General features: G+C 39.6%; 1 protein-coding gene across 1 annotated transcript in view; it reads right to left on the minus strand.

The window, feature by feature from the left end:
- ADAMTS12 (ADAM metallopeptidase with thrombospondin type 1 motif 12) overlaps window positions 1-23,573 on the minus strand; it is a 459,352-nt gene that overhangs the window by 260,574 nt on the left and 175,205 nt on the right. The window contains exon 3 of the mRNA XM_037799243.1: window positions 16,912-17,062. Coding sequence (XP_037655171.1) covers window positions 16,912-17,062 — 151 coding nt within the window. The remainder of the gene's footprint in view (window positions 1-16,911; window positions 17,063-23,573) is intronic.

A 23,573-nucleotide genomic window follows, 5' to 3' on the forward strand; every position in this document is an offset into this window, starting at 1 on the left:
CAAGTTCCAATAACTGCAATAACTGTCTCCTCCTAGAACAAAGAAGATACCTGGTGTTCAAAGGTTGAAAAAAGAAAATCACTGTAAAACTTTCCTACGTAACAAGCTAACCCACTGCCACAAAGTGCATGCTTCTCCCTTGAACATGCCTGTGTTCTCTCTTTAACGTGTATTCTTTCTCTCTTTCTTTAATAAACTTTACTACTTATCCCTGGCACCTTGGCTGGTCCCTTGGCTACCCCGTCGGGAGCTTGGTGTGGAGCCACCCAGTGTGGAGCTGGTCTGCACGTCAGCACAGATCTCTGGTCCTGAATCTGGAGAGAGTGGGTGACCCTTATGCTCGTACTGGGAACATGTATGTCTGGCCAAACGTGTCTTGGGGTGGCCTGAGGGACCCACCATACCAGAACTTGCCCTGCATGTAGAAGGTGACTCACTGAGCTCTCCTACATAACCCTATGGGAGAGCAGTTAAGTCATGCTGCCCGGGACCAGGAATTGCCGCCTATAGTACATACAGTGCAGTGCTGAGGACTGTGAGGAAACTGTTTCCTAGGGAAGAGGGGACATTCATATCCAAGCTAAGGGGGAATTCCCAGGGCCAAATGTGTGTGCCCAAGACAAGAGGAATACCCAAAAATGATTAGGAGGACCCTATGCTTTGACCTGGAGCTCTTCTCCAAATTCACTGTATGGCTAAGTATTGAAGGAGAGCAGTTACACAGGGCAACCTGCAAAGTATGGCAAGTGTTTTCTTTTTGCCTTATTATTTTGTTAGCTCCTGTCATTCAAGGAAAGTTGTGCCATATCAGTAGCTGTATACAAGCTTAAGGAACAGACGCCTCAGAGTCTAAATTTCAGCAATAATATATTAAAATATCAAAATGTCCAAATTTCAACAAAAGATTACAAAACATAAAAAGAAACAGGATGTGATGGCCCAGGGAAGAAGACTGAAACACTAGAAATGATCAATGAGGAGGATAAGATGTGGCATTCCAAAGACTTTTTAAAAATGGCCCTAAATAGGTTCAAAGAGCTAAAGAAAAGCATGGACAAAGAACTAAAGGAAATCAGGAAGTAATAGATGAATACAAAGAGAGTATCAATAGAGATGGAAATTGTGAAAGCAACCAAACAGAGCTGAAACCACAGTGTCAGAAATTAAAAATCCCCTAGGGGGGACCAACAGCAGATTGGAGTGGTGGAAAAAAGAATTAGTGAACTTTAAGTTAAGATAGTGGAAATCTTCCAGTCTAAAGAGCAGAAAGAGGAAACAATGAAGTGAATAGAGCCTGGGGAACTTGTGGGACACTATCAAGCAAACCAATATATGCATTGTGGGCACTCCAGAAGGAAAAGACAGAAAGGGGCAGAGAGAATATTCAATGAAAAACTGACTGAAAACCTCCCAAAATTTAACAAAGGATATTAGACAACTGACTGAAGCCACATGAAGAAATAAAGATCTCCAGTAAAGAAAATGACATGGGTAAACATAAATACCAGTATTTTTGTATTTTTTATTTCTAACTCCATTTTTTACTTCCTACAGGATCTAAAAGACAAATGCATAAAATGTAATGATAAATCAATGGCTTGGGGCACATAATATATAAATAATGTAATTTGTTACAAGAATGACATAAAGGTGGGAGGACAAAGGGGTACAGGAACGTAGCGTATATATGCAGTTTAAGTTGTTCAGTTATTATCAAAATAAACAAGATTGTTAAAGGTTAAAAATGTTAAATTTAAACTCCATGGTAACCACACACACACACACACACACACACACACACAAATTACAGCGCATACAGAAACTCACAGAGACCGAAAGTTGTATACAGATTGGGGATTGGGGTGGGGATTGGGGAGCAATGAGGATTTAGTGCAAAACGAGTGTAGGTTTTCTGCTTGGGGTGATGGATGGCAGTGAGGGTGCTGCAGCATCATGGATGTGATTAGTCGCACTGAATGGAATGCTTGGGAGGGGAAGGGAGGGAAGATTTATGTTGTATTTAATTGTTTCCATTAAAAAGAAAGATCAACTAAAGAGCTAATGACAATTAAATGCCATACATGTTACCGGATGGTATCTAAGAATGGGGGAGAAACAGCTCAAAAGGGTATTATTGGGACATAAGAAAAAACTGAAACATAGAATGTAAGCTCTATATCAATGTTAAATTTCTTGAACTTGAAAACTGTACTTAAGGTGATTATATAAGTGAGTATCCTTATTTGTAGGAAAAGTGCATGGAAGTATCATGTGTTTAAGAAGTATGAAGTGTGCAGCTTGCTCTCCAATCTTCATAAGAGGAAAGAAAGACAGAGAGAGAGAGAGAGAGAGAGAGAGAGAGAGAAAGAGAGAGAGAGAAAGAGAGGGAGGGAGAGGGAGAAAGAAAGGAAGAAAGGAAGGAAGGAAGGAAGGAAGAAAGAAAGGAAGGAAGAAAGGAAGGAAGGAAGAAAGAAAGGGCAAAGGTGGTAAAATGTGGCAAAATGCTAAACTTGGTGGACCTGGGTATCTGGGGGAATGGGGATATGTTGGAGTTCTCTGTTTGGGGTTTATATTATTTTTTAAACTGTCCTGTACGTTTGAAATTATTTCAAAATAAAAAGTAAAAAAACAAAACAAACCCTGCCCTTTGGTCTTTTTTCACTGAGGCCTAAAGTACAGAACATTTCCATTTAAGCAAGCTTCTGCTTCCCTTCATCCCAATGCTGAAAGTCTGCCTTCAGCTGGGATGGTTTCCAAAAAATAGAAGCTATGCAAATTAAAATAGTCTTTTATTCTCTCAACAAGACACATCTCCTGCACATTCCCAGGAGAAATGAGACCAGAAAAGGTCTGAAGGCAGACCGAAAGCTAATAACAAACAAATATTCGGCTCTAACCTCTCATCTCCTAGATCATCTGCTCTTTACTTTGGTTACGAATGATGCTTAGTTGCAGATATTGTGTTAGTTTATTTTCATACCAGATCTGCATTAACAGTTGCCTGTCTTCTGCACACCAGCATCAGCACCACAGCTAAACTCGCCATGTTGGTCAGTTTTCACATCATCGTGCTGACCTGGCCTAGGAAGGATGAGGCCAGTCCTAGGGACTCTGCCTTTTGATGATTCCAGCGGGAAGAAGAGGTAAATGGCAAATGTTTGATGTTCAGAAGACCTGATTTCCAACTGAGCATTTTTTAAGGGGATGGGATTGTGGAAGAGGTGGGCTTCATAGAAAATGAAACTTTCGCCCCTTTCTGTTGTAAATTCAGCAGCAGAGATTTCCTCAGAAGTTCAGCCAGTGACAAGGAGTGCAGCAGTGGGGCTGGGTTGGCTGGTGGGGTTGACAGAGGCACTATTAGCACAATTTCTCCAGCAACTGAAAGCCTCTTTTAAGGGGCTTGGATTGTCCCTTTCCAGTTAAACAAAGACTGAGAGAGTACATTGGACTTTCAACATGATATATTTAGAGAGAAAGGAATAAAACCCTGAGTCACCCAAGGTGACCAAGTCTTCATTACCTCCTAGAGCCACAAGTGTGCAATATGATGAATGCTTTAAACACACACGTGTGCGCACACACATGCATATGCATACTGTAAATCTAACGTATGAGGTCCTGAACTTAGAATAATAACCTCACTGTATGTGACACTACTCAAATACATGTAGAGTCTTTTAAACTAAGCACCACATTTCAAGAGAAATGGTATGATACGTGTTCTTACAAATCTAACTACCAGGATCCAGAGCCATGTCCTGGAAAAACAGGCCCTCTAATCTTGCTACAATGTCATACCCCACCTCTTTTCCTCTCCCAAATATTAGGAATCTTGGGTCCAGAATCAGTTTCTAGGTCTGCCATTGAGCAGAACTTCCATGTTCTGGCTTGTGATGATGGACCAGCCAAATTCACTTAAAGGCCCCTGCCAGTCCTGGCTAGCCCTTTTGGGTCGGGGATAGTGTGAAGGATACAGCAGCCTGTGCACTGAAGTTTTAGGTATGGGTGTTTGGGATGGGGCACAGGTGCAAAGGAGGCAGAAGGCCCAGGAGGAGAAAGCCCTCTGGGAATGAGACTCTCGAGTTTGCTGGAGGGATGGATCCAAGATCTTTACTTTGAAACGTGAGACACCAGTGTGTACAAACCTGCTTGACAGATTGTAAACCACACTTGGTATGAATGAAGAATGTCAACATTGCTTTCTCTCTAAATACTGCAGAATAAAAACAAAAACTGTCTCATAACATTTGAGAGCTAACAGACTCCATACAGATCTTCCAATCCCTTCCTCTTACTGATGAGGAAGTGGAGACCAGGGGTTTATGTAATTTGTCCAAATTAGGGAGTGACAGAATTGGCACTAGAAAAAGGTACTCTCAATTCTGATTCCCTCTAAATTCTACTATGAATACAGAAATATTTTAAACTTGTTTGTTTATGTACAAGCAAGACTAAAAATGACTAATAACAATTGCTTTCCATCTATGGCTAATTACTCAGCAACTCTCAGACGTGTCATTGATATGCGTCAGTTTAGCTTTAATTTTTGGCAAGCAATAACAACTCTAAACCCAGGGCCAGCTACACAATTTGCAGAGCCCAGATTGAAATGAAAATGCAGGGACCTGGCCAGGGGCAGTGAAATCAATCTTTCCTTTCCATGAGCCTACTCTCTCTCCCAGATATTAGAGACCTTGGGTCCAGACTCAGTTTCTGGACCTGCCAGATAGCAGAAGGGAGACCCCCAAGGGACTGCAAACTCTGCACTAGGATATGTTCAGTACCTGGACAGGGGACAGGTAAGAGGTCCCCCTCCAAGTTGTCCACAAAACACACCATGGCACTGCCAGCTTGGGATGGGGACAACTGCTCCCACGCCTCCTACAAGACATTATGAACCTGAGCCAGACTCTCCCCACATCCATGCCCAGACTCCTGCTAGGGATCAAGGATGACAGTGGAACAAGGGTTTCCCTCATGGATGTTACCTGGTCACTGCCTCTGTGCCAAGGTTGGTAGCACGTCTCTAGCAAGAGCAGAGAGGGAGAAGCCTGGTAAGGCTGGAGCACCAAGGGGCCTGGGAGTGGGTGGCTGAGGACCAGTCCAAGGAGACAGGGAGCTGGCAGAAGGCAGGACCACACACCTGCTGAGAACCCAGGCCTGGGGCACATGTTCCACTGTCCCATCAGACTTTACTTACAAAACACAGCTTCAAAGATAAAATGATTAAGAATTTCAAGTTGGTGACATAGAGCGTTAAGCCCCAAGTGCAGGATCTTCTGAGCACAGGGCTGTGTCACTGCACTGGTCACAGGCCAATGAAGCTGACCCTGCCTGAACCTCATGGGCGTGCATACAATCTTCTGTTGCTAACTAACTGCTCATAGCTTGAAAGAAATAGAGGAAAAATGGACAGGTAGACTGACCATTGGACACTATTCCTCAGATGCTGAATATTCTCCAGATGTGATCTCAGGGAAAATGCCTCCCCAGGAATCTCTAACCATCTTTTACGGCTCACCAGAAGGAGAACATCCCTAAACCTCCAACTAGATCAAGTTTGTCTGCTGTACACTCTCAGAGCAGGTGTCACAATGTTCATATAATTTTTGTTTAAGTTCTTCCCCCACTAAATTGTAAGTTCATGTCTTAGTTTCCAAGAGCTGCTATCATAAATGCCACAAAACTGGTTTTGCCTTAACAACTGGAATGTTTTGGCTCATGGTTTTGAGGCCAGAAGAAGTCAAAAATGAAGATAGCAGCAAGGGTTGCTTTCTCCAGGAGTCTGTACCATTCTGGTACTGGCTGCAGGCAATCAGGCAATCCTTGTGTTTTCTTGGCTTGTATATCTGCTGCCCAGCACACAGCAATGTCCTCTCCTTTCTCACTTCTGAGACTTCTGGATTCTCTTTAAAAGACACACCCTGCTCATTTGGCCATACTTAACTAAAAATAACATCTTCAAAAGGTCATATTCACAATGGGCTCACACCCACAGGGACATGGATTAAAATTATGTATTTGTTGGGGTACATAATTCTACCTGCCCGTCAGAAAGGTCAAGGTCCAACTTCACATGTTCAGAGCTGTGTCCCTTAGTGTCTGACCCGTAGAAAGCAAAAAATTAATACATATTGATAGGAGGAAAGCCAATCAATGATACACAAACCAATGTGAATAAAATTCCAGAACTTTCCAAGTTGTGGCTTACTGGCCCAGAAATTACCTTTGTGATCCATTTCTTTGCCCTCAGAGGGGAGGATACAAAGCATAAAGTGCATGGATAATTTCCTGAAAATTGTTTTTAATTTAACAGCTAAACTTCCTTCCCCATGAAGAAATACTTATATTGTTATTTATGAGATGGATAATTTCCTAAAAATTATTTTTTAATTTGAACTAAACTTCCTTCCCCATGAAGAAATACTTATGTTGTTATTTATGAGATTTCCAACTGCTGCACATAAATGGGGCTGTGTGCGGGTGGGAATGTTTGTTTTTCCAAACTTTGGCATTCATCAAGCCATGGAACAAATACATAGTTAAGATTAACTGTTGCCAGAAGAACACATTTGCCTTGCTTTGGTGATTCTGAGTGCTCACAGGATGCTTAGACCCTAACCAGGTAAGACCACTGTCTATTCATGCCTGCAGGACCACACCGCAAAACAAAACATTCACTCAATCAACTGACAAACATTTATCAAATAATTATTATGCATCAGAAACCATGCTTGCTATTTAGAATAGAAAGATGAGTCTAGTGATGAAAACAAAAAGCAAATTCAACAAGGTAACCACTAATGAAGCTATGATTCATTCATTTATTCAACAACTATTTATCAAGTGCCTACTATGGCAGACCCTGTCCTAGGCAGTGGGGACACAGCAGAGAACAAAAGCAATGAAGTGTTTTCCCATATGGAGCTTACATACAGTGTCAGGTGATAGCAGATGCACTGTGGGAAAACATAAAGCAGGGTACAGGGTTTACAGAGTGATGGATAGACACTTATCTTAGATAGTGATCAGGTTTCTCTTATTGGGGGACTGACAGCAGAGAGCTGGACTGTATGAGAGAGTGAGACATGAAGAAATCTGAGGAGGAGTGCTCTAGGCAGAGGGACTAGCAAGTACAAAAGACCTGAGATGAGACCATTTCTGGCAAGTTCAAGGAATATCAGGGAGTAGGAGAGAATGGTAGAAGATGATGTAGAAGGTAACCAGGAGCCACATAAAAATGCAGAGTGAGCTCAGGAAAGGGGCATATCAGTCTTCCTAGGGAAGGCAGGTGTAGGCGAGGGGACCCTCACAGAAGTTGCAGAATTTGAAATGAGACTGGGAGATTAGTTAGTGGAGTGGATGAGAACATGTCCACATACTCCCCACAAGAAGCTGAAAACCATGTCTGCTCTAGGTTCAGTGCAAGAAGCTCACCTTAGACCCAAAGACACAAATAGGACGAAAGTGAAAGGATGGAAAAAGATATTCTATGCAAATGGTAACCAAAAAAGCTAGAGTTGCTATACTAATATCAGACAAAATAGACTTTAAGTCAAAAGCTGATAAAAGAAACAAAGAAGGAAACTATATATTAATAAAAGGGGCAATCCACCAAGAAGAAATAACAATCATAAATATACATGCACCTAACCACAGTGCCCAGAATAGACAAGGCAAACACTGGCAAAACTGAAGGGAGAAATAGACACATCTACAATAATAGTTGGAGACTTCAGTACACCACTCTCATTAATAGACAGAACATCCAGACAGAAGATCAAGAAGGAAAACACAAAACTTGAATAAGAGGAAAAATGAACTAGACCTAATAGACATACACAGAACACTGCACCCCAGAACAGCAGGATATACATTCTTCTCAAGGGCATATGGATCATTCTCCAGGATAGACCACATGTTGAGTCACAAAACAAGTCTCAGTAAATTTAAAAAGATTGAAATCATACAAAACATCTTTTCTGACCATAATGGAATGAAGCTGGAAATCAATAACTGGAAAATCCACAAACATACAGAGGTGAAATAATGGGTCAAACAATCAGTGGGTCAAAGAAGAAACTGCAAGAGAAATCAGTAAATATCTCGAGACAAATGAAAACGAGACCACCACATATCAAAACTTATAGGATGCAGCAAAGGCATTGCTGGCAAGAAAATTTATAGCTCTATATGCTTACATAGAAAAGAAGAGTGAGCTAAAATCAAAGGCTTAACTACACATCTGGAGAAAACAAACAAAAAACAAACAAACAAACAAACAAAAAGAACAGCAAACTAATCCCAAACCAAGTTGAAGAAAAGAAATAACAAAGATAAGAGCAGAAATGAATGAAATCAAGAATTAAAAAACAATGGATAGAATCAACAAAATCAAAAGTTCATTCTTTCAAATGTCAAAATTGACAAATCCTTTGCTAGAGTGACAAAGAAAAGAGAGAGAAGATCCAAATAAATAAAATCAGAAATGAAAGGGGGAACATTACTACTGACCCCACAGAAATGAAAAGGATCACAAGAGGATAAAATGAACAACTGTTAACGCCAACAAATTAGACAACCTAGTTGAAATGGGCAAATTCCTAGAAACACATGAACAACCTACACTGACTCTAGAAGAAATAGAAGACCTCAACAGACCAATTATAAGCAAAAAGATAAAAGCAGTCATCTAAAGCCTCCCACCAAATAAAAGCCCAGGACCAGATGTCTTCACAGGTGATTCTACCAGTCATTTCAAGAAGAATTTATACCAGTCCTGCTCAAACTCTTCCAAAAATGTGAAGAGGAGGGAACACTACCAAACTTATTCTATGAGGCCAACATCACCCTAATACCAAAGCCTGCTAATGATACTATGAGAAAAGAAAATTACAGACCAATCTCTCTAATAAATATAAATGCAGAAACCCTCAACACAAAACTTAAAAATTGAGTCTAACAGCACATCAAAAGAATTATATACCATAATCAAGTGGGTTTTACCCCAGGTGTGCAAGGGTGGTTCAACATAAGAAAATCAATTAAGGTAACACATCACTTCAACAAAACAAAGGGTAAAAAACACATGATTATCTCAATTGATGCAGAAAAGGCATTTGACAAAATTCAGCAATTTTCTTGATAAAAACACTTAGAAAAACAGGAATAGAAGGAAACTTCCTCACCATGATAAAGGGCATATGTGAAAACCCCACAGCTAACATCATACTCAATGTTGAAAGACTGAAAGCTTTCCCTCTAAGAGCTAGAACAAGACAAGGATGCCTACTGGCACCACCAATGTTATTCAACATAATACTGGAAGTTCTAGCCAGAGTAATTAGGCAAGAAAAATAAATAAAATGCATCCAAATTGGAAAAGAAGAAGTAAAACTTTCACTATTTGCAAATGACATGATCCTCTATAAGGAAAGTCCCAAAAAACTCTACAGCAAAGCTACTAAACCTAACAAATGAATTCAGTAAAGTGGTGGTGTACAAGATCAATATGCAAAAATCAATAGTGTTTCTATGCAACAGTAATGAGCAATGTGAGGAGGAAATCAAGAAAAAAATTCCATTCACAATAGCAACTAAAAGAGTAAAATATCTAGGAATAAATTTAACCAAGGGTGTAAAGGACATGTACACAGAAATCTACAAAATATTGCGAAGGGAAATCAAAGAAGACCTAACTAAATGGAAGAACATTCCATGTTCATGGATTGGAAGAATAAATATCATTAAGATGTCAATTCTATTCAAAATAATTTACAGATTCAATGCACTCCCAATCAAAATTCCAACAGCTTACTTTGCAAAACTGGAAAAGCCAATTATCAAATTTATTTGGAAGGGTAAGCGGCCTCAAATAGCAAAAAACACCTTGAAAAAAGAAGGATGAATTTGGAGCACTCACACTTTCTGACTTTAAAGCATATTATAACGCTATAGTGGTCAAAACAGTATGGCCCTAGCACAAGGATTGCAATATCAACTACTAGAATTGAATTGAGAGTTCAGAAATACACCCTCATATCTATGGCCAATTGATTTTTTACAAGGCTGCCAAGTTCACTCAATTGCAATAGAATAGCCTCTTCAACAAATGGTACTGGCAGAACTGGATATCCATATGCAAAAGAATGAAAGTACCCATATCTCACATCATATATAAAAATTAACTCAAAATGGATCAAAGACCTAAATAAAAAAGACAGGACTATAAAATTTCTAGAAGAAAATGTAGGGAAGTATCTTCAGTATCTTGTGTCAGGCAATGGTTTCTTAGCTTTTACACTCAAAGCACAAGCAATGAAAGAAAAAGTAGATAAATGGGACCTCCTCAAAATAAAAACTTTCACACATCAAAGGACTTTTTCACAAAAGTGAAAAGACCACCTCTCAGTGGGAGAAACCCACTTTGGAAACCACATATCCAATAGGTGTCTAATATCCAGAATATAACAGGAAATCCTATAACTCAACACTAAAAAGACAAACATCCCAATTTAAAAAATGGGTGAAAGGCTTGAATAGACATTTCTCCAAAGAGGATATACAAATGGCTAAAAAGCACATGAAAAGATGCTCAACATCACTAGCTGTTAGGCAAATGTAAATCAAAACCACAATGAAATATCATTTCACACCCACTGGAATGGCTACTATTAAAAAAACAGAAAATTACTAGTGTTGGAGGGGATGTGGAAAAGCAGGAACAGTCATTCATTGCTGGTGAGATTGAAAAATGGTGCAGCTGCTGTGAAAGGCAGTTTGTCAGTTCCTCAGGAAGCTAAGTATAGAATTACTATATGACCTGCCATCCCACTACTAGATATATACACAGAATTGAAGGCAGGGACTCGAACAGGTATTTGCACACCGATGTCCACAGCGGCATTATACACAACTGCCAAAAGATGAATAGATAAACAAAATGTGGCATATACATACAATGGAATATTAATCCACTGTAAAAAGGAAGGAAGTCCTGATGTATGTGCAACATGGATGAACCTTGAGGACATTCTGCTGAGTGAAATAAACCAGACACAGAGGGACAAATACTATGTGATCTCACTGATACGAATTATACGAAGTCAACTCCTAGAGTTAGGAACTAGAATATAGGTTACCAGGGGATAGAAAGGGTAGAGAATGCGGAGCTGATGCTTAATTTGTACAGAATTTCTATTTAAGTTGATTGTAAAGGTTTGGAATTGTATGGTGATGATGGTAGCACATTATTTTGAGTATAATTTACAGAGCTGGATTATGTTTCTGGATGTGGTTGAAAGGGGAAGTTTTGGGCCCTGTATGTTACTAAAACAAAAGTTAAAAGATAAAACATGGGACTGTAAAACACAGTAAGCCCTGTCGTGGACGTTGGACTGGGGTTAATAGTACAAGTATAAGAATGTTGTTTCATAAATTATAACAAATATATGACACTATTACAAGGTGGTATATGGAGAAAAATACACCTAAAGCAAACTATGAACTATAGTTAACAGTACTATTTTAATATTCTTCCATCGGTTGTAACAAAGGTACAACACTAATGCAGTGTCAACAATGGCGATGGTATATGGGAATGTTGTATGTTTTATATGACTTTTTTGTAAACCTACAATTTCCCTAATTAAAAAAATAATTTTTAGACCTTATGCTAAGTGAAAGAAACCAGCCTCAAAGTACTACATATTTTAGGATTCATTTATATAAAATGTAAATATAAATAAATCTGTAGAGATAAAAATGGATCAGTGGTTATGTAGGACTGTGGAAGGACAGAGGGATTGAGAGGTGATGAGGTGACTGCTAAAACCATATGGGTTTTTCTTTCTGGAGTAATGAAAATGTTCTAAAATTGATTGTGGTGATGAATGCACAACTCTATGATTATACTAAAAGCCATTGACTGCACACTTTGGATGCTTTAAAAAAATTTTTAAAAACACAAAGTTATAAACACTCACACACCCACTTCATCAGATTGGTGACCTGACATGCTGCATAACACTAATGTTAATGTTGTTGTAACATTTAAAATTTATTAATATTTAATAAAATCTTGTGCATGACACTTAAAAAGCAACTCAACAATTTCTAAATGGATTAAATAATAAATCTACTTAAAGCTTTGATTTCTGGCAATAGGGTGGATTAGAAATTCTGAAAAATCCTCCCAGTATTAAACTCTTAAAAATGCTGAAGCATGAAAAAAAGGGAAATTCTCAGTGACCAAAAATAGAAAAGATAAAAAATTAAAGCAAGAAAGCAGGAATCCAGAGAGAAGAGCAAGAGATGGGGGGTGATAGAGTTTTGATCTGTCACCTTAGCTAGGCTACAATCATTAGCTATTCAATCAATCACAAATCTAGGTGTTGCTGTGAAGGTATTTTGTAGACAGGATTAAAGTCGATAATAAATTGACCTGAAGTGAAGAAGGTAATTCTTGATCATCTAGGTGGGCCTGATTCAATCAGTTGAAAGGCCTTAAAAGCAGCACAGAAGTTTCCCTGAAGAATAAATTCCCTCTGTGGACATCAGCTTCAGCCTATGCCCAAGAGTCCCAGTCTGACGTTCCCGACAGCTTGCCCTATGCATTTCAGACTTGTCAAGCCAGCCCCCACTATCACATAAGCCAATTTCTTGCACTAAGTCTCTTACTATCTATTTCCTACTAATTCTGCTTCTTTGGATGAAGGCTGATTGATACATGGAGCTAGCATGACCTGTGGCACCAGCAGCTCCCTACTTTTTCCTGAACACAGGAAGCAAGCTTGGGGCCCAAATAGGTGAAAGATTATAGAACAGATTATAGAACAAGTGAAAAAGTGAACCAACTAGCAAACAAACCTAAACTTGGCTGTCTGGGCCTTGACTCGGAGCACAGGGGATAAAACTATTCATTGAAAATCTGCACCCTCAAGCCAGTCATCCGGGAGATGTGGAGTCCAAATTCACAATAGAATACATGTGATTTTATCATTAATCAGGGGAAGATACCACTTCATACCCACCAGATGTGCAAAAATTTAAATGTGAGAATACCAAATATTGGACAGGATATGGAAGAGTGGGAACTCTCATTCACTACTCTTGGACATCAACTTCAGAAAGCAACTTTGCATTCTGTGGTAAAGTCATAGATGTACATATCCTATTAATTACTGATTTCACTACTAGATGTATACCCAAGAAAACCCTATGAACCTGTGTACTAGGAAACAAGTACAAAGAATAGCTTTAGCCTTTACAACATTAGGTATAAAAGCCCAGAACTGAAAGCAGTTCATATGTACTCACAGGAGATTGTATCAAGTATGAGGGATTCACATAATAGAGTTCTCTACAACAGAGAAATCAGTGAAATATTGCTACATGCCTCAGCATGGCTGAATTTCACAAACATAATGTGGAGTAACAAAAAGCACAATATAGGCAGTGAGACGCCATTTCTCCTCATGATTTTAAGATACAGTATATAGATAAAGCCAGGGCTGGATCCCTACTTATCCATGCCCTATATTCAGGAACTACACCCTAGTCACAATTAGAGAGCACCTGGCCCAGAGAAGATACCTAACGGGTATTTGTGGAATGAATGAATGACTTATGAACACAAGAATGCATGGCAGGAACCAGACTCTGTTTCTAGCCTGGAGTCCTGATGCATAAAAGCCCAAGTACAGGCCTGATCTGCCTGGACCCGTGAGCTGTGTCATCTGACCTATCTGATCAGTGTTAACTACCCCACTCCTGCCATCCCCTCCCCATTTCCTAGAACCAAATTCCCCCAGACACTTGAATCTCCAAGCCATTCAAGTTCCAGTGTAATCACAACTCCTGCCAAAATGAAAAGAGCTTGCCATTATCAATACAATTAGGTTTTGGAATTTGCTCTAGATTAAACTCAGGCAAGCTCTATTTTTCAACCAATTACCATAAATCCCAAAAATTTGAACCTAGAGAAAACAAGGATATCGGCAGGAATCAGCAATCATAAGGCTCAGAAAAGAAATAAAACTCGTATATGGTTAAGAAAATTTGGTTAAAACTGATCGAATCAAAAATAAGATAGCAACACATTAAAGCCCAGAATAAAAGAAAATCTTTAATTACATCGGGCCATATTGGTAAGTCTTATTGTGCAATTCCTGGGCACCCTTTCAAGTGGGAAACAAAAATAAGTGAAAAGATAGATTTTACAGGAAAAAAGTAATTGATAAATTTTCTCTCTTAAAGCTCTGGAATCATTTTAAAACACATTTTTCTTCCAATATGGGAGAGTATTCCTGCTTTGAACATTACCAAGACAGAATATTTTACATATAGCAAAAGTGGTCTTTTTTTATATTATCACAGTAACTCAATCCCCCAACCCAGCACCAACTGATCTAAGCATGAAGTGTACCTCAATGTTGGCTAATGAAATTGTTACTGCCAGTTAATTCTATAATTTCTGCAGGTTAACTTGGCATAGGAACACTGCAGTTACTGGGTTCTGCAAGACCAAGTACATTTCCATATACCAAGATTTGAAATTCCAAATGTCATGTACAGTTTAAGAACACTCACAGGCACATTAGATTATTCTTGAATCTCTTCCTAACATTTCGTCATTGAATCACACTTATTTTCTTTGGAAAGGAGATGCTCTTCAACAACTGCTTATTCCACAATAGCTAACAAATGTGTATTTCTTTTTTCTTTATATCAAAGGTATGTAGCATAGAGACCAGTATACTCTAGTCTCATGTTCTTGGCTGTGAATCACTCTTTGTCATTTCAATGACTTACTGAGTTTCTACTTTGCATCTAACACCACACTACCTACTGTTTTGGAGAGGGATAGGATCCTTACTCTACTAGGACTTGCAACAATGATTGCTGAGATAAGATGTATATTCAAGGAAAAAATAAACATGATGCAGTATAAAGCCTGAGGTATAACAGAATTCTGGCCTGTCAACTGGACCTTGTTCTGACACCAAACAGTTTACGCTTCTGAAAATCCACCCTCTTCCCTGAACAACAATCACTTTTTGGTGAAATGAGACTGCATTAGGCACTGCAAAGGTCCTTCTGTCAGAGCTATTCAATTCTGACAACCTGAGGATCTAAGCAAATATAAGAGAAGATTCTAGAAGCTGTGTGTGGAGCAATTTACAATGCAAAGATTGCTTCAGAGTGGGATTAGTCAAAGAAGGTTTCATGGGATTGGGAAGTCTTAAGGTTGGCCTAGAAGCACAAATGATGCAATGGTGTGACAAACATTATAAAAGTAGTGTTGCGTGTGACCTAACTGGGGGCAGGATATTTATAAGCTCCACTCTTTTCCTATTCATTCATTTTGCCTGCATGAACCACCTGCTATTCTCAATTCATTTTTAATCAACTCTACCTCAACAGAGGTGTTATAAGGGAGAGAAGGCATTCAAGATACGTGGGAGAGCAGCAGCCTGGCTCATTTTCCAGAGCATCTATGCCTACAGGAGCAATTATCCAGCCAAATTCACTTACTATTCTGGTAACTCTCTGTCATACTGATACACTAGTGATCTAAAAGGTATCTAATCATAGACACCAAATTTTCCCCATCACCCAAAGCTTAATGGGAACTGGGCAATAATACAAGGGGACTGGATCAGTGACAAACAGAAGAATCCTAAAAAATCACATTGAGGCTAAGTTATCCGGACTAGTACAGATATAGGTCAAATCAGCCAGACGATTACATCTCTTCTTTTCTCTTGGTCCTATGTAGAAAGAGACTTAGATAATAAGTTATCTCATTTAGGACAAATTGGCAATAGTGTATTAAAAGTTAAGGAATTAAAGTAGCTGTTCATTTTTGTGCACAAACATTATACATTCAAAAGTTTCCTTATTGCTTAGATACTCTGCTAAAAGAAACAACCAGAAAAATTGCTATTCAGCATATGATGGGTAAATTCTTAAGTTACTTGCACCTTTTTCTCCCCATAGTCTTCCATTCTCCTTCTCGCAAAGCTCAAGTTCTAGATGTCCCCTACACACACCCTTATCAGGATCCACCTTCCCTAACTCCTTCATTACTTATCTATTTTTCCTCTGAGATCCATGATTTCCAAATCCTCAAGACATATAAATAATATTTTGGACTCCTTTTGTTAACCTTTGGCATTGTTTTATATTTGAAGAAAGGAGAAACTATATAATATCTAAGAAAATGTCCCAATTTCCAAGAGTCCATTATCTCCTAAGTATTAAACAGAATGTGAGGCATTCCAAGGAACAAACCTTGGGTCATTTTTCTCTGAAAATGAACTGACACTGTTGAGTACAAGACAGAGTGGGACAGTTCAGATCATACCTGGTACATAGTGAACTAGAAACACAACGCAGTTGAAAGAAGTTGAGATGCAGTCATTTGATAACGTGTTGAGACTTTTTCAGTTGTTCTTCACACATTATTACCATCATCAAACATTTAAATCTGCCTTCCTTACGCAGATGTGATGAGCTGTCTGGTAATATTCCAAACTAATGTATTGTAGCACTGCTAAACTGAAAATCATTATCTTCCTCTAAGGGATTCAGGACAGTTATAAAAAAAAGAAAAGAAAAACACAAATGCACCATTATGAAGCACCAATTCATCATATGAGTATCATCAATAATGTGGCAGGGATACAGGAGACTTTTTCTTCCTCCCCCCCTTCCCATTAACAAGACAGAGAGACTTAGGAATAGAGAGAAATGAAATTATTTAAACAAGATTCCATACTTTATGGCAACAGAATGGGGAGGAGATAGCACATTAGAATAAGAACAGGTAACCTTGTAATAAGACAATCAAAAAATCAAAAACCACAAAGCAAACCCCTCAACCCAGTGAGGAGGTTCAGGTAACAATACCATTTAATCCACAGGTTGACTCCTGTATCTCTGGAACTCTCCGCCTCGGCCTCCTGTAAATGATGTGTGGGTGGTACCTTCCCTCAGCCAGTGGATGCTTTTTAACAGGCTCAATGAAAAAGTCTCCATGTGGCAGATGGAAAAATCCAGTCTGTAAATATATTCAATAAGAAGGTTTATTTGGATCACCTCTTTATCAATATAAAGAAAATCAGAAAAGTAAAAAAATTATATAGATCATGATGATACCTAAAATTCATAATACCAGTGCTTTCATAGTCTGCTGTTTGATCTCACAAAACAGCTACACACAATAACTTAATGAAATGTCTTTATACTCATGGTTATTAAATGTTTGGGGGTCATGGGTCCCTTTGAAACTCTATGGAAAGAAGTATACATAAATACACATATCCAAAATGTAGCATATAATTTTGTGGATTCATGGCTCCCCCTAAAAACATCCCTTGATATCTATGGGCCTCAAATTAAGAACTATGTTTCCTGGTTCCTCTCTTGTGGAGCTGGGACCTATACCCCATTCTCCACTGACAGATTTTTGAAGCATTAACCTGTATATGTGTAGTCCACTAATGTTCTCAAGACTGTTTGACTTGATCAGTTAATACCATTCTATTCTCAAGGAAACAAGAAGGCATAATGCTGAGTCCCTGATCTGAGACTGAGTTTCAGGGGTACAAAATGGAAAGCTCTCTGTCAGTTTCCAGGAAAAGGGGAAGAATCTCATTTTAAAAATAAATGATACGTGGGAGAATGCTGATCAATGAGTAATTCCTTTCTGATGTCAGGTCTAGAAGTGCATATCCTGCAACTCTTATCCCTTTAGGAAAATTTCTTAGTGCCCTTGTGAGGTGCTTAGAAAACTTCACTAGCTAGTGATCTTCCAGGATGGACCTAAATCTCAGGATCTCAGTTAGGCATTTAAAAAACAAAGGGTTTGTCTTAGACAACATACTTGGGAGACATTATATTGAAGCAGTCAAGAGCCGAGACCCTGGAATGAGACTGCGTTCAAACCCTAGCTCTTCCATTTGTTAGTTCTGTGATCCTGGGTGAATTACTTGCTAAGCTTCAGTTTCCTTAACTGAAAAATGGGTATAATCCAGCGTTGCTGTGGAGATTAAATGAGTCAATATGCATAAAGCTTTTGGAACAGGACCTGGCTCACAGCCTTACTGTTATTAGGTGCTTTCTAGAGGTCTGATTTTATGTTATGATTTTGGGATCTGCAGAGTTGAATTAGCAGTTCACTGAATGTTTAGTTTGCATAACTAAACCTGGAAACATTGGAAGCTTAGGGAGTCCATGAAAGGCTTCCAAAGTTCAAGTTTCCTTCACCATACCTCAGCCATCTAGGGCTGTCCTGATCTGCAGGTGAGTCTGAAGACTAGCTGAGCAGCTCCCACAGTCAAGAGACGAGAAGGGCTCATGAAAGGAGGCGGCTGTTCTCTCCTGGACAGTCCTCTATTTGGGTGTCTTTCCAAAAGTTCTGCCTTATTGTAGCCAACTCTATAACCAGATCTTAATAAAAATCTGACAATTGGCTTCTTATTTTGATTACTGACCTTAAATTCTCTTTTAATAACAAGGATATAAAAAAAGAGCTCCTTACTGGGAGAGTATCTGTGTGACCTTGAGTAGATCACACAATCTTTTTGAGCCACAATATTCTTATCTATAAAATGGGGAAACACCTACTATTTTATAGGGCTGTTACGAGAATTAAACAAGATGAAGGTTATAAAAGCCCCATGCAAACTGTTTTACAAATGTAGGGTGGTAATATTTTAACTACCAACTCCAAGAGCAGTTACATATAACTTTAAATTTGCTTTTAGGCTTAAATTTCCTATGTGATGATATTTTTTTTCTCAGTATCTTTCCAGAAGAAACCTTTCCACACAGGAAAAACCAACAGGGTCCAGAGGGAGGTGTCAAAATAACTGCGATAAAATAGCTGGAAATAGAGACTCCATGCAATGCTGCAATTTGATTCCATTTCTACTTGGAGACAGCAAACAGGTGCATGGGGAGAATGTGGGCCTGTTGCTAACGAAGCTCATTTCTTCCACGGAAACAAAACAAAAGTCAAGGACTCCTTGGGGATGACCAGGATGGAGGCCCTTTGTGTAACTGCTATCAACCCAATTCTGATGTCTTTGAATAAAGCCAAAAAAAAAAAAAAAGAAGAAGAAGAAGAAGAAAGATCTATTAGTATTTCCTCAGACCCAAACATTGGACCCTGGAGGCACATGAGAAACAGACAGGACTCTAGTTGAGAACACAATAACTATTTTATGGGCAGCAAGAATGAGAACACCTCAGGCCAAATAAGTATCTTGCTAAAAGTCTACTTCCACTTGCATTCATTGTCTCTACAAGCCTTGGTCTCTATGGCACCTACCAGCATGCACCCAGATCACCTATTCAGCCTAAAAACTCCTCAGAAGCTAGACGGAGACCTGGGAGAGCTGGGTGACTCTCCGGCTTGAGAGGAAAGCAGGAGACTTGCTCACCTGCAAGTAGGGCTACTGACCCTAGGACTCAAAGTGGGTGTCCTAAAAAAGGGAACAGTTAAGAGGGGGATAAACAGATACCCCCTGGTTGTGGGGAAGGTGAGCTGAGAAAATCTCCCATCTGAGCTTTTCATGTCTGCTCTCCCAACACAGAAGCACAGAGCTTTGTACATCTGGTACACAGGTGGCCATGGTTTATTGATCTCTTCTCATCTAAGCGGAGACAGGTCATGCTAGAAGAAATCATCTACAGTTTCCTTTCCAAAGGAAAGACTGGATCCCTGTTTCCTGAAGCTAACTTCCCAAGAGAAGCAACTTGTGTTACCAGTTCTGGGTTTGAACCAAAGAACTCTTCATTCCGTTCTTGTGTACAACTTGCTCCCCTCTTTTGCTCCCTTGAAGGAGAATGGGAATAGAACTGAGGGAAAAGTGCATCTGACCAATTCACTTGAGGCTGTGTCTTGCACCCAGTATAACATGGGCAGAATAAGTCCCAGGCTGAACCTCAAAAAAGACCAACTGGCCCCATTTGCTTCTGCTGTCATCTACCCTTCTACCTCCTGGTACCCAGTACTCTCAGCACACTGCTAACTCTTGGAAATAAACTCACCTACTTGTTTTAACTAAGTTATAAATATCTGTGAATACTTCCCAAAGCTAACTTTAAAAAATGTTTTAAATAAACTTTATTTTGAAGCATTATAAACATACAGAAATATGTTCAAATCATAACTGTAAAGCCCCATTAACCTTTCAGAAAGGAAACAACCACATGGAGAAAGAGAACACTGCAGCACCCCAGAAACTCCCTACTTCCCCTCAGAGTCAAAACCATCCCTCAAGAGTAATCATTATCCAAACTTTTTACCCCATAAGTTAATTTTAAGCCTATCCTTAATTCTTTACAGGAAATGTTACTTGACACAAAATAATGTCAACTAGTTCATTTCAAGTGTTAGGGACTGGGCAATGGAAAAACTGTGTTAAGGTGGGTGAATTTCCCAAGACGCACTGAATTAGACTTTTCAAAATGCTTCCTTACTTGTCAGATAAACCAAGATAATGGGGATGAGATAAAGAGCTGAGATCCCTTGGTGTGAGTCGTTGGCTTTGAACCTCTGACACTGAACTTCAGTTTGTGCCAGTGATTTGAAGTCTGATAGGAAACTGGTAACATCTTACAAAGAATTTGAGAATAAAGTGTTCTAGAATCACAGGGCTTAGAAACTTTGAAGAGTCACCTAACTTACACAGTAATGCTTTAGGATGAACCACAGATAAAACCTAACAGACTGAAAGGAAAGAGCCGAAGATACTTGAAAAGACATAGGGAGAATTACTAAATCAATTCTAGCACTCAGGGCCCACCCAGTATTGCATAACTCAGTGGGAGGCAGGAGGGCACTGTCCACATAGGGAAAAGGTGAACAGTGTTCCCTGGAGTTCTGCAATAAAATAGTGCTGCCCAAACTCATCAGTCTCCCCGGAAGGAAATTTTTTTTTTCATTTAGAAAGCCAAGACATTATAAGATCAATCTATCTCTTCCCATGGTGATAAAGACAACATGCTCAACATATTCTGAAATCAAGAACAGGAGAAAAAAAAAAAAAAAAACTGATTTGGGATTAAGAAGTACCCAAGATACCCCATTATAGTGCAAAGTTCTCTGGGCTAGATACCATTTGTTCCCCATTACATACAGATAAGAAAGGAGATAAAATCCCATCCCCAAATCACACAAATGGGCTATCACTGCATGATCAGCCCTGTGCTGATGGAATATTTACCCCTTCCCTCATGTTTTACAACTGAGACAGGAAGACAAGATGGATATACATACAACAATAGAAAGGGGGATAGCAAAGCCCTAAAAGCAGTTTTGGGTTGAAAGAGGCTTAGTGCTTTCCGAGTCCATGGTGGTTTGAAGCTGTTATGTACCCCAGAAAAACATGTTCTTAAAGCTAATCCATTCTTGTGGGTCTGAACCCATTGCAAGCAGGACCTTTTGATGAGGCCACTTCAGTTAAGGTGTGACCCACCTCATTCAGGATGGGTCTTAATCCTATTATTGGAGTTCTTCATAAACAGAATTGGGGGTGGGGGTGGGGAAGAAAGAGAAACAGAGAGACAGAAACAGAGAGAGACAGAGACAGAGAGGGAATGCCATGTAATCAAGAAGCTGAAAGCAATGAAACCTGAAAGAGAAGGAAGAGCCAGCAGACACCACCTTGTGCCTTGCCATGTGGCAGTCAAGGATTGCTGGCAGCCAGTTTTCAGGAAAAAAGCATCGCCTTGATGAGGCCTCAAGTTGGACATTTTCCTGGCCTCAAACTGTAAGCTAATAAATTCCCAGTGTTTAAGCCAAGCCATTTCATGGTATCTGCTTTGAACAGCCTAGGAAACTAAAACAGATTTTCATACCAGGAGAGTGGGGCTCTGCTATTGCAAATACCAACAATGTGGAAATGGCTTTGGAATTGGGTAATGGGTAGAGGCTGGAAGATTTGTGATATACTTGATAAAAAATGCCTAGATTGCTTTGAAGAGACTGTTCACAGAAATATGAATGCTAAAGGCACTTCTAATGAGGCCTTAAATGAAAATGATGAATGTGTTTTTGAAACTGGAGGAAAGGCTATCCTTGTTTTAATGTGGCAGAGAACTTAGCAAAAAATGAGTTCTGATGTTAGATGGAAGGCAAAATTTGAAAGCAATGAGCTGAGGAGATTTTCAAGCCAAATGTGCAAAGTTCAACTTACAGAAAAATGTGAGAGGAAAGGGATAAGCTGGGAATTTAACTCCTGGGCACAAAGAAACCAGAAATTGATGGTTTGGAAAATTCTGAGATTATGGAAAGTAAGTCCCCAGAAAATAGTGCTCCATGTGAGGGTTTAACTGAACATGGACCCAGTCAGCCATTTCAGTGCAAGTCAAGATTGGAAATGCAGTTGTTCAGAAAGGATATGCGGGAAGTCCTACTGTCTGATGATTTGGACTCCTGTGAACTACGCGTGAAACTGACAAGTTCTTTTATGAGATCTGTATGAATGGAAGCACTGCTAGTCTGGACAAAAATGGACAGAAAAGGGACAGACTGAAGGAAAAATCACTTCCAGGGCAGAACCATGTGTTTTAATCTGCCAAAGCTGATGAAATGCAATAGACTGGAAATGGCTTGGCTTTTACAATGGGGATTTATTAACTTACAAGTTTACAGTTCTGAGGCTGTGGAAAATGTCCAAATCAAGGCATCAACAGGAAGATACTTTCTTCCTGAAGAAATGCTGCTGGCCATCTGAGACTCCTCTGTCACATGGGAAGGCACATGGCAGCATCTCCTGGTCCTTCTCTCAGGGGTTTCATTGCCCTCAGCTTCTGGCTTTTCTCTCTCAGCTTCTCTGTGTGTTTCTCTCTCTCTTCTCTGTCATTTATCCTCTTATAAAGGGCTCCAGTAAGAGTCACATCTCAACTGAAATAACTTAATCAAAAGGTCCCACCTAAAATAAGTCTACACCCACAGGGATGGATTAGCTGATCTTGGCTGAACATGATCATTTCTCAAGTACAAAGCTTCAAACCATCACACCATGGAAGCTGAGGTCTGTACAAAAGATTTCTTCCTGGGCCAAGAGAGCAGGCCCACCCAGGTGTCTGCAAAGGGTGAGTCTGCCTGTGCTGGTATGTACGTATTATGTCTCCCAAAACACCATGTCCTTTGATGCAGTCTTGTGGTGGCAGATGTATTAGTGTTGATTAGGTTGGAACCTACTGACTGAGTGTTTCCATGGGGATGTGACTCAGTTAACTGTGGGCAAGACCTTGATTGGATAATTTCCATGGAGGTGTGATAACATCCATTCAGGGTGGGTGTTAACTGGATCACTGGAGTCATATAAAGGAATTCACAGACAGAAGGACCTCAGAGCAGCTAAGAGTAACAAAATGCCCCAAGAGCAACATTTTGGAGAACGCCATTTTGAAACGCCACCTGGGAGCAAGCAGATGCCAGCCATGTGCCTTCCAAGCTAACAGAGGTTTTCCGGATGCCAATGGCCATCCTTCAGTGAAGGTACCCAATTGTTAATGCCTTACTTTGGACACTTCATGGCCTTTAGACTGTAACT

This window comes from Choloepus didactylus, chromosome 11 (genome assembly GCF_015220235.1).
Source record: "Choloepus didactylus isolate mChoDid1 chromosome 11, mChoDid1.pri, whole genome shotgun sequence".
NCBI classification, from domain to species: Eukaryota; Metazoa; Chordata; class Mammalia; order Pilosa; family Megalonychidae; genus Choloepus; species Choloepus didactylus.